At 56.8% G+C, this 12030-nt stretch overlaps 1 protein-coding gene across 1 annotated transcript in view; it reads right to left on the minus strand.

Annotated features, from left to right (window-relative positions):
• The window catches only part of CCDC33 (coiled-coil domain containing 33), a 45209-nt gene that overhangs the window by 10865 nt on the left and 22314 nt on the right, over positions 1-12030 (minus strand). Inside the window, exons 10-13 of the mRNA XM_074156027.1 lie at positions 8627-8756; positions 8402-8523; positions 8120-8191; positions 2913-3035 (exon numbers count right to left, since the gene is read on the minus strand). Of these exons, the coding sequence (XP_074012128.1) occupies positions 2913-3035; positions 8120-8191; positions 8402-8523; positions 8627-8756 (447 nt within the window). The remainder of the gene's footprint in view (positions 1-2912; positions 3036-8119; positions 8192-8401; positions 8524-8626; positions 8757-12030) is intronic.

Here is a 12030-nt window from a genome sequence, read left to right on the forward strand (position 1 = left end):
CTTCGTATCCCCCTCTTCCTTCACAGCACCCTTTCCCTTTGCAACCCCCTCTCCCCTTGCAGCACCCTCACCTCTTGCAGCACCTTCTCCCTGGGCACCATCCTTTTCCCTTGCAGCATCCTCATCCACCTCATCCCCCTCTCCCCTCACAGGACCCTTGCAGCCCCCTCAGACCTTGTAGCATCTTCACAGCTTGCAGCACCCTCTCCCCTTGCAGAACCCTTGTCCCTTGCAACACCTTCTCCCTGGACATCATCCTTTTCCCTTGCAGTATCCTCATCCTTCTCATCTCCCTCTCCCCTCCCAGCACCCTCATCCTTTGCATCCCCCTTGCATCCCTCTCTCCCCTCGCCAGGCACCAGCTCCGAGGAGCTGTGGGGGTACCACACTGTTCTGGGTGGTCCCCTCCCAGCTGGCTGAGGCAGAAGGCCTCACTCAGCGGGTGCAGACGCCCCGTCTTCCTCAGAGGTCACCCAGCAGCTGGAAATGGGTCCAGCAAAGGGGTCCCAATGCTGCTGGTGAGCAAGAAATCCCACCCCCACCACTGCTCTACCACCCCGCGGTGCGTTTTGGGGGGACAACCTGCATATCTGCATATCTGGGCTCTAATCTTATGTGGTGGAACTGATGGCACACGTGCAGTGCTGGGAACAAAATGCCAGCGAGGTTAAAAAAAAAAAAAAAAGACATTTACTTCTCCCAGCCCCATGAGAGGCCCTTTGGCTTGTAAAACCCCCAGAATTGACAGGTCAGGGAAATAGGGGTGATGGAAGCAGGGAAAGAAAGGCTCGAAGAAGAAGCAAATGTTTGAAGAGGTTGGAGGAAAAACGCCTCCCTAATCGTTAAGTGCTGCTTGTAAATTATTCATCAACTGTAAGAGAGGTGTAAATCTATTCAGCGAGAGGGCAGAAGGGTGGGAAAACATGGTCGGGCTGAGCCCGGCACAACCCTCCGCCCAAGGGCAGAGCAGAAACCAGCCCCAAAACTCAGTAAGACCATGGAGAGGGGGTCTAATATCCCAGCACGAACCTTCATGGAGGCTTTTCTGCCTCCGTGGGACCAGGGCAGAGAAAGGTTACCCTGTTTCTGATAATATTCCTCATTGCTTTGTTTTCCTGGCCACCACCACCCCCCACTTTTTTAATGAAGCCATTAACGAGCGGATCCGGAGCAGGACCTCCAAAGCCGCAGGGTAGGGATGGGGATCCGGGTTTGATCAGCCGGAGTGGAGCGGGAAGAAGTGACAGGGCTGTGATCAGCCCAGTGCTTCCCCCCCCGACCAGACCCCTCCAGACCCCACTCCTGGCGGCAGGGGAAGGGGGGGTGCTGTCATGTCCCGGCTCCCTCCCGCACACACGCTCCATTAGTAGGGTGTCAGCCCTAATTCCCGGGGCTGTCAGGAGATGGGCTTTCCAGGGCTTTCCAAGCAAATCCCCCGTGTTGCGACGCAAGCGGAGTGAAAATAATTTGCGCTTTAGGGGGAAGAAAAAGGAAAAAAAGCTAAAGAAAGAAAACGGCTGTCGAACATTGGGGAGAAAAAAAAAAAAATCCTACCAGCAACGCTTTCTAGCAATTTTGGACAGAAAAAAAGGAGCTGCCTGAGCAGGGCAGAGGTGCCCAAGGCTTGTGCAAACCCTTTCTGGCCTCCCGTTGCCTCACTCAGGCTTTAAAATTGGGTGCTGGAAGCATCTTTGGGACCACTTCCTACCCCCCCTGGCTTTATCGACACAGGGATGCTCTTGTGAGGATACAGCGAGCTGGATTTGAGGCTGCTCGGGGCATCGGCGCAAGCAAAAGGCAAAGTCGGGGGGTGGGGGGAGGAGGGTGAGAATGCATCGCCGCACAGACCATCTAGAGATGTCCGGGCCAGATCCTGTGCAGGTCTAAAGGGTGCTGGGGGTTTCTCTTGCAGCTCCGGGGGTAATTTGGTCCATCAGTTTCAGCCCTCGCATCCTCACGGCGCGGTACCCGCCCCCACATGCCCCATTACAGGTTTCTATTAGGCTGGGCATAAAGCAGCCGCCACGGCCACGGGAAAGGAAGCAATAAAGCTCAGTGGATTGGAGGAATTAAAACAGCTGGAGGAGGGAAAACGGAACAACAAAAAAAAAAAAATAGATCTTCTGTATTTTTATGGCGGTTTGGTTTTTTTTTTTTTTATTGCTAATTTTCTTCCCTGCTTTGCAGCCCGAACAGCAGGGAGAAGGGATGGGGTTGAAGGTGGGGCTTGGACAGCCGCTGGTGGGGAAAGAGCCGGGTGTTGGGGCAGCCCAGGGCCCCTCCATCTCCTCCCTCCCTCCCAGCCATTTAATAAGCAGAATTGAGGTTTAACGACCTGTTATTTTTAAAGCCAGATGGCTTAAAGAACAGGAAGATATTAGGACCGTGAGGGCTGAGTTTGAATTCATACGAGGGCTCCATTTATCAGTACAAAAGGCTGGAGGAGGAGAGCAGCTGCCGTATTTTTTTATTTTTTTTTTATTTTTTTTTTTTCCTGGAGCCGAAAGGTATGAGCTGGAGGTGCCTGGGGTCTCCAGCATAATGCAGCCGTAATGGGAGAGAATTTGCTAAATGGATTTGGGACGGAGCGATCAGATGGAAGGTGGTGCATCGAGCGCTGCCCGCAGCAAGGTGATGGGATGCTGTCCCCTCTCCAGCCCCGAAAGAGCCAGGGACCAAGGATGAGGGCACCCATGGAAAGCCTCCCTCCATGGGCACAACACAAGAAATTATTGGTACAGACAGGCTAGGGATAAACCCCACTACTCCCAGCAACGTGTATATTGGAAGAAAGAGCACAATTTGGGGTTTATGCCAGTTTTTCACTGTTACGAGGCGGGGTGCACCCCTTCACGGTGGCTGGCAGGGTGATGCCGTGGGTAGGGTGTTGGAGTGGCATCACAGGTTCTTACCTGGTGATCAAATGGGCGCAGGGGGGCTGCCCGCAGGTCTTTACCCCTCTTGATCATGCTGGTGGTGACATCCAGGCCAGGGAGGGCATCACTGCCCGACGGGGTCAGGAATGCCGCCGGTCTCTGGGGAGGGAGAAGCGATGGTCTGTGGGATGGATGGGTGCGGTGACAGGGGCAAGGAGGGGGCACCCATGCCGAGCTGCCCCCGCCGCATGTCCCCTGTCCCACCATCCACGTCCCCAACAAGCCACCAGGACCGGCGTGATGGAAAAGAGCTGTGGGTTGGCCACACTCATCTTTGCAAGGGGAGCTTTGGGCTGAGAGAGGGACCCACCAGGCAAGGAGGAAGAGGAGGAGGAGGCAGTCCTTCACCCTGAAACCTGTGTGGGTGGAAATAGAAGGTCTGTGCCCAGTTTAGCCAATCTCTCCCCTTCTCCGAGCAGGCAGGAGGTGCGTACCCAGGCCCTCCAGGTGCAAAGGGATGCCAAAAGCCACTTTGCCACCTGGTGGATAAGGCACCTCTGGCACTCCAGCCACTCCCTGCCAGACCCCCCGCCAGAGATGCTGCCGGCAGCCGTAATGTGATTTCCCTGCCCCTCATTTCCCGCGCCTGGCTCTGGGCTTCCCCGCTCTCCTCCCGCCAGCCTGGCTTTTATAGACTCCCCTCTAATCTGGTTAGAAGGGGAAGTCGGAGCTAATGGAATAAATGATGGAGTCTGCCCGCTTCTGGCTGCCGCCCACCGTGGCGAGGTCACGGACAGGGACCCTTTCCCTGGACTGGCCATCCGGCCCCCAGTTTCAGGGCAGGTTTGGGTGATGGGGACCTACTGGGCCACTGGGATCCTTCCATTGAGGCACAGCACCCCAGCACCCACCTATTTCCCCTCCTGAGAGCCGGTGTCCATGACAGCCCCCCTGCTACCTCCCCCCCTTCCTCTTCGCTTCGCCGGCCGAGCAATCAGGACGGGCACCCTCGCCAAATTGGCTACCGGCATGGGCAGCGGCGAAGTGGCCCTCGACGGGTATTACTCCGTGCTGGAGCCCGGCCTCGCCTCGTTAGTGCGGCTAACGAGGGCAGTGAGCATCCCCCCCCCCCCCCTCAAATCTGCAGCGGGGAGGATGAGGAGGTGTCCGGAGGCGTCCCCGTGCCCTTCCCCATCACTGCCTCATTAACACCATCAGCATCAGCATCATCCCCTTGTGTCGCCGCATTTCATTACGCCCCCGGCCCTGACCTCCACCCAGCTCCTCCAGCATCAAAGCCGGGGTGAAGATGTGCCCCCCCGCCCCGCCCCCCCCCTCCCAGCCCCACCACTCTTTCCCCCCGCCTCCCCGGGGGACCAGCATCATGTAAAATGCAACAGTTTAGGTTCTGCCCGCAATTACCGGGGGCCGGCGTACAGCTGCTGCCCACCCCACTGGAGCGGTGGCCAGCCCGGCCCCCCGCCACCGGTTGCCCACCCGGGAGAGCTGCTCGCCCGAGCGCACGTGCTCTTAATTCAATTAGCGCTGCCCTGAACGCTCTCCTGGGGACCGGCGGGTGGAAACCAACAAATTCTCCTTAACAAAGACATTCCCTGCTTTTGGGTTTGGTTTTTTTTTTTTTGCCTTTTTTTTTTTTCTTCCCCCCCTGCCCCCGCCTTTGGTTCCTCGCTGGTTTGGCTCTTCCCGGCTAAGGATGCTCTTGGCATTGGGGTGAGGCCGTACCGCCTCTCAGCATCCTGCCGTGCAATAAGAGGGACGGGTGATGGGTTGACTGACAGGTGTCAATCAAGAGCTGGCACTTGGGAGCTGTGCCAAAAAGCCCTCGGAGAGTTTGCCCATTCACCAGGACAAGCTGCTCAGCAGGGGAAGGGCGATGTTCCCCCCCAAAACAAGCCTTTCATCCCCTGCAACGCGGTCTGGGGACAACCCCCATCCCCCACCCACCCCCCGTTTTGGTGCTCGTGGAGGACAAACCTGGGCAGACAGGGAAACACACGGTGATTCCCCCCTTCCCAACCAATTGTAAAGCCATTTTTTTTTGGTTTTGGGCCAGCCCAAAAAGGGGTTTGATCGCCGGGCTGGCACGGTGACAATTTACACCCCGGCGCTGTGACAATTTCTGCCAGGCACCGATCTGCTTCTGGTTTTAAATGGCAGCAATTACATAAATTAAGGCTGTTTAAGCAACCATATAGCCAGCCTGTTGATTTTTTAAATTATTTTCTTTTTTTTTTCCTTGCCTGGAAAAAAACAGCACTAGCTTTTCCCTTTTCATCAGACCCCAGACGTGTCCCCAGACCCCATCTCAGGTGACATGACCAAGGGCGCTTGGCAAAGTGGGTGGCAGAGGCTTGAGGTGACTCCGTCGGTCCCAAGTGCTGAGTGAATGGGCTGAGCAAGGCGGGGTCAGGCCAAAACGAAGCGTAAAACGGGGCTGGTTAATAAACAGGGACGATGAACAAATCCTTTAGGAATAAAGATGCCTCCGGTGTGTATTTTCCAGCCCTGCTGGACTGCATCCTACTGACCCCACGCACGGATTTGCCGCTGGCTGCTGCGTGGTCAAACGCAGCTTTTCTGGGGAAGGCACCAAATTTGGAGTGGGAAAAGAAGAGGAAAGGGAAAACAGGAGCCCTGCCTTGAGCCACGAGCCCGTACGATGGAGGAGGAGGAGGAGGATGAAGCTGCCTGCCCGTTTTCCTCCTGCAACAGTTTTCCAGCGACAGCCGTTAATTTGCTAAAACGCCAGCGTTTTGCTGAAGTCTTTGATTTCTTTGTCTCCCTGAGACAATCAAAGTCTTTTGTTCTCGTTTGGGCTCCAAGGAGAGAGCGAAGGGGGATGAAAGCAGAGGGGAAACGGGCTGTGTGGGGGCAAACCAGGGGATCTCGGTGCCTTTCCCAAGAGGAGGAGGGGGGGGTGTCTGCCACCCAGCGCTGCCCTTTTGGCCCTTTCCCTGGGATAACACCACTCCTGTTTGCTCATCCCTGGTGTAGGGGCTCTTGGCTTTTAATAAAGCAGCTGCTCCAAACCCTTTTCCCTGCGGCTATTACAAACGTGCAGAAATACTGGGGGATGAGTCCAATTTACAGGGAGCCCCTTATCCCGAGAAAACCCTGGTGCTGAGGGGACATTTTCCTGGCACCGAGGGTGGATGTGAGCATCTGAAGCCAAGCTTGGGAGCATCCAGACCCCTGGTAGGAATTGGTGAAATCCCCGCAGAGGCCGCGGAGCAGCCGGGATTGAGCAGGGGGAGTACAGATGGCCCAGGGTTTATTTAGCTGCTGTTTGTTATAAAAAGCCCAGCCAATCTAGGTTATGCATTTTCAGCTCTCTGCATTAAAATAAATAAAAAATAAGAAAAGAAATGAGACGAGCTCGGTGAGCCTGTTCTCCTTTGCCATCTGGCTGGGGAGAGCTGTGGGGCAAAGGAGCACCCCAGGGATGGGCAGGGATGCTGGGGCTCCCCATATCCCGGGGTTGGGCAGGGATGCTGGGTCTCCTCATACCGCAGGGATGGGCAAGGATGCTGGGGCTCATCGCACCCCAGGGACGGGCATGGATGCTGGGGCTCCCCACATCCCGGGGTTGGGCAGGGATGCTGGGGCTCCTCAGACCGCAGGGATGGGCAAGGAAGCTGGGGCTCATCGCACCCCATGGATGGGCAGGGATGCTGGGGCTGCTCACACCCAGAGGACAGGCAGGGATACTGGGGCTCCTTCTGTCCCAGGGATGGGCAGGGATGCTGGGGCTCCTCATACCCCGAGGACAACCCTGTTACAAAAGCTGCCCCAATGCCTTGCCAGGTCTGTTCAGGTCCTGTATTGACTGTCTTTGCCTCTTGACCCTCATTTGGCCACTTCTTGCTGTCCCGAAGCCAAGCTCAAGACTAATCCATGAGCTGAGGACTTGGAAATCCAGCCTCCAAGCATCCCTTGAAGCCTGAGGCTGCCCAAAGTGGGAGAGGAGAGGCTCTGCCCCTGCAACAGTGACAGTATCTCCCCTGCCTGCCAGGTTGCAGTTTTGGGGTGCTGGGGATCACAACCAGATGGCTGGGGCATCTTCCTCAGAAAATCCTGACCTCCAGGCAAGAAACAAGAGCCTTGGCAAAGCCGGGAGGAGCCGAACCTGCCCTCACCCTGCTCGGTAGCTGCTGGCTCATTGATTTGCATCGCTCCGGGTCCCTCTGCCCAGGCTGCCGCCGGATGAATTAACCAGACGCAGAGCCCAAGACCGGCTCTGGCTCTTCTGGTTTTTGTTTCCACTCCCAGCTCTTACATATATTAAGGAAGGCAGGGCTGGAGGGGGGGGAAAGGGAGAGGTTGGGGAAGAGGAGGGAAAAAAAAAAAATAATACAGCTCCCAGATCAAAACAATAATCAGCTAAATGAATTCCGCAGCATTTTCCCGCATGACTGCGAGTGATAATTTAGTGCAGCAGCCAGCTGGAAGCAAAAGGATTAATTCTGCACTTAGTGACACCCATGTGAATAATTCATCACACGCAGACCCCTTTTCGCTGACCCCCCTGGGCAATCACTCCAAAGCCCCCCACCAGCCAGCCCCCGGCCCGCGGCAGCTCCTCGGGGATGGGGGGACACACAGTCACCAGCACAGCATCCAGACCTGTCCCAAATTCCCTTTATGGATAAGGTTGGTTTTTTTACAGATGGGAGCCGAGGCTGGTGGCCACAGTAATTAGATAGACCGGGCTCGTGGCCACATCCTGACCTACGCAAGGGCTGGTCCTGGAGTCAAGGGCAAGTGAGGTTCCCCCCTTCCTGGGATGAAAAGCAGCCAAATACCCTCCCTGCTGTGACATCACTGGGGACAACAAGCGCTGAAGGATGAAGACAGCTGGACATTTGTCACCATGGTTAACCAGCCTGGCCCTTCTCCGCACGGAGAGGGTGAACAGCCTCTCCCAGATACCCTGCCCAAGCCCTGCCTCCAGACGGGATTTCCTGGGAATATGAGTACGTGCCAAAATCCCTGGGATAATGATGGATGTGTGAGGGCAAGAACAACGCTACACTTTCCAGCTGCCTGGTGGCATGATCCAGAGCCCTGAGACAATGGGTACAAGGGATAAAACCCAGATCCAGCCTCATTGATCCCCACTGGAGAGGTTCAGAGAGAGGGTGGCAGCTCTAAAGAGCCCCCTCCTGCCCTCTCCCTGTCCCCATCCCTCCCTGCCTCAGGGTTGGTCTTCCCCAGCATCTCACCTCCGATCGATGGAGCCGCAGGCAGAGTCCCACAGTCGGGATGGCCCCAGACGTGGTTCTGAGGTCTGTGCCCTGGGGAGGCAGAGGAAGGGTCACAGCCCACGCTGGCCCCTGTGTTCCTACCAGGGCTCTGGTGGCTTTGCCATCACCCAGGTGCCATCCAGGGATGAGGTTCGGAGCAGGGACCCCAGCTTCCCATGGGATACCTAGACATGGACATCCCTCCCACCATGCCAGCAGCTATAGGTACCATCACCTATAGGTACCAACATCCCAGCTCACCTGCACAGCGAGGCCATCCACGCGCATCCCATCGCTCCGTGCCGCCAGCTCACGGAAAACACTGCTGGTGAGGGGCAGCACCGAGTATCCCACAGGAATGAGGGTGCCTGGAACATCCCACACTGGGGAAGGGGAGAGGAGGCTGGGGGCATGGCAGCCCAGGACCTGGCCCTGGCCAAACCTGGGGGTGAGGAGGAGCATCCTTGGTGGGGTCCCCAGACTCACTGGCTTTGTGCGGATAATATTCGATGGCCAGGGCGGTGTCTTCGGAGAAGATGGTGGCCATGTCTTGACCTTGGAAGAAGAAGGAGGTGTCCCAGGTCGGCTGCTCTGAGGGCCCAGCTGGTCGGGACATCTTAGGAGACAACAGGAAAATTGTCATCCAGATATTTTCTCTCTACAAGAGATGAATGAGCAGACAGACAGGAGGGAGAGGAGAGGTGGAGGGAAAGAAAAAGCACAACCCGTGCAGCATCCCTGGCTCAAAAGCAACCCCGCATCCCAGTTGCTCCCACTGGTTTTCACCGGGTGCCTTCGAGCTCGGCTGCTTCTCTCCAGCTATCTCCCCCCTTGCAGAGCCAGGGGAGGAAAAGAGCACATGAACGAGCTACCCCATGCTTAAAAACATGATGGGAAGAGCCTGGAGGATGAGCTTTGATATGGCCGTTGGGCAACCCAACACTTGCACTTGGGAAAGGGTTTTGCCAGGAGATATGGACCCCAAAAGCCTCCCTGCAGGGGGGCTTTTGGGGTCCATATCTCCTGGCAAAACCCTTTCCTAAGTGCATGGTCCAGGTTGCCCGACAGATATCGACCAGGGGGACAACATGTTTATCCCCAGAGCCCTCGAGCTGCCGTTGGAAATGGCATCAGCCCATCCCCAGCCAGCAGCTGCTCCCCCTTGGCCTTCAGAGAGCCCCGTCGCCTCTTCCAAAGGTCAGCCTTGAGCCCAGCGCCAAGAAATTATTGATGCCGGCAGCTCCTTTTTGTTTTGTTGTGGTTTTTTTTTTTTTTAATGCTGTTACTCCATCCCCCCACCTCATCCAGCAGCATCGCCCAGCGGGGACGAGAAGCCGATCGGCTTTTCTGCATCAGCACATTTCTGCTTGGCCGGGGAGGGTGGGGGGGTGTCTCCCTCTGCTCACGTTTGGGGATGTTAATGGGCATTACGCACCTCGGAGACCCGCAGCAGTGCATTACCCAGTCCTGGGGGGTGCGAGAGAGGGGAGAGAGGGGCTGGGATGATTGAGACCCCCAAAATACCTCCAGGATGGGCCGTATCGGGCAGCGCTGTGAGTGCCGGCTCAGCACTGGGCTGGCTGGGAATTTATCAGGGTGTCCCCAGCATCAACTGGGATTTTTAGCTGGGATGCAGCTTGTTATGACAGGAGGGAGCCTGTAAATCCACAGGGAAAACCTACACCCACTGGGGCAGCTGGCCTTGTTCCAGCCCCCTCCTTTCCCAGCCTGCATCCCAGCCCACGGGGCTGCTTCATCAGCTTCAGAAAGCCCAATTTCGGGGGGGGGGGAAATCTCTTAAAAACCACCAAATGCCGCCTCCAGTTACTTTTCCTGGCAGCCACCTGTACAAGGCGCTGCGAGATGGTGGCGGCGTTTTAGACGCAGCGGGGAAGGGCAAAGTCAAACGTGGGAGCAGATTGTTAATTTGACCCCAATTGTCGGAGGTCCTGAGCCCACATGGCTTCTCTCACCGGGACAGGGATGGGAGATGACGTTCCTGAATTCCCCTCCCAGCCCTGATTTTAGGGGCTGGGGGGGGGGGGGGGGGGGGGGGGAAGGGAGGGGAGGGTTCAGGAGTGCTCGGCAGGGCTGGGATGTCTCCCACCGGCTCGGTGGGACAGATGGATGCTCTGCGCTGGGGCGTCAGAGCCGATGCACTGATTTGGGCAGACGTCTTGGCACAACAACTGCCTCTGCCCAGGGCCACCTGGAGAAACACAACAAAGGGAATGGGGAGGAGGAGAAGGAGGAGGAGGAGGAGGAGGAGGAAGGAGACGCCTTCATCCTCCTTGGCTACCCCAGCTCATCTCCCAAAGGCTGGTTCAAAGGCAGACTCATTGGCACAAGGAAAGGTAGAGGAGGCCAAGCCCACAACATCTCTCCTGCCTTCCCAAGGGATGGGGCCACTGCCTGGTCCTCATGGCTGCCCGTCTGGAGGGTGCAGACCCCCCAAAAAGAGCGAGAAGCTCCAGATCAGTGGGGTAAACTGGAGGGTCCCCAAGGGAAAGAGCTCAAAAGGAGATTTATCTTAGAGGGGACCGACATCATGAAGGCTTGAGCTTGGTGCTGGGAGGGGAGACACGGTGTGGCTTTCAGTAGGAGGCACAGCCCGGTGCCCATCCTTCCACCCCATGGATTTGCCATTGCCACCAGTGTGTTCAAACTCATCCCTTGGGTTAAAAAGGGGCTGTTGACACAATGAGAGCACCCAAGGGGAGCACCCAACACTCTTGCAGGTCTCAGCTAACTCCTGGCCAGGAAGACCTGGTCTCCAGGACCCTTGGCCTGACACGGAAGGGTTAACCACCCCAAGAACCCAAAAATCCTCCAAGTAAGAGGGGTGCCCTGCTGAAGGTGAACCCAAGTGCCGTTGTCTGCAGATGCTGATGGGATCTGACAGGCGAGAGGACACGCTGGGCTGGCAGAATTATCGAATCCGATTAGCCTGCCTAGGAGTTCACTCAGGGAAAGCCATTAACCTCTGGAACCAGAGCAGCAACTCTCCCTCCTCCACCTCTCAGCCTTCCCTTAACCTTTCCTCCCCGGAGTTCATCCTCTCTGGGAATGAATCGTGTCCTACAGGTGGGGAAACTGAGGCAGGAGTCGGGGGGAAGAGAGCAGATGGTGGTTACGCTGCTCCCCGGGTCACCCTGTCCATGCATCCCTGGGGGAGAGCATCCTCGGTGATGTGCAAAGACAGGCAGAGCCATGTGGGCAGGGAGAGGAGGAGGAGGAGGAGACAGCAGCACGCAGGCAGGCCAGATGGCCGGGTTTAATCACTCGTCCTCCCGCGTTGGGCTCCCACGGCTCGGCGCTGGCACCGCCGCCTGTGCCAGGGCTGTGGGGCTTGGCTCGGGCTCGCCCAGCTCCCAGGTTCCACCAGTTCACCAGGGTTTGCGTGTGTGTTTATCCATATAAATGCAGAGGAAATGGATTTTGACTGCCTTTAGAAGAGAAAAACATCCCTGCTCTGGCCGGGAAACTGAAGCCTCGGGGTGCTGAGTCCTGGAGCAAAGAGGTGGGGGGGGTGGGGGGTCGTAGATAACACAGGGGGCAAGCACAGGGGGATTTCTTTCCTAATATCTGCCTCGGAGCCAGCATGGGTGGCCCCAATCCCTTGCCGTGGGGGTCCCAAAGCACTCACAGACCCAAGGCAGAGTGTCCCCAGCACTCCCCAAGCCTCTCACCTGCAAAGAGCGACCCAGGGAGGCGGCGGAGGAGGAGGGGAGGGGGGTGGGCAATAAAACAACAATTATTGTAATGAATGAAATGCACTAGCGATTTTTATGATAATTCACCGCCTCGTGGGCGACTTGGCATTTGGCTGGCCGCCTCTAAGTAATATTTTATTTATGGGCTCCCCAAACGTGTTGATACAGGGCGTTTTG

This window comes from Numenius arquata, chromosome 11 (assembly GCF_964106895.1).
Source record: "Numenius arquata chromosome 11, bNumArq3.hap1.1, whole genome shotgun sequence".
NCBI classification, from domain to species: domain Eukaryota; kingdom Metazoa; phylum Chordata; class Aves; order Charadriiformes; family Scolopacidae; genus Numenius; species Numenius arquata.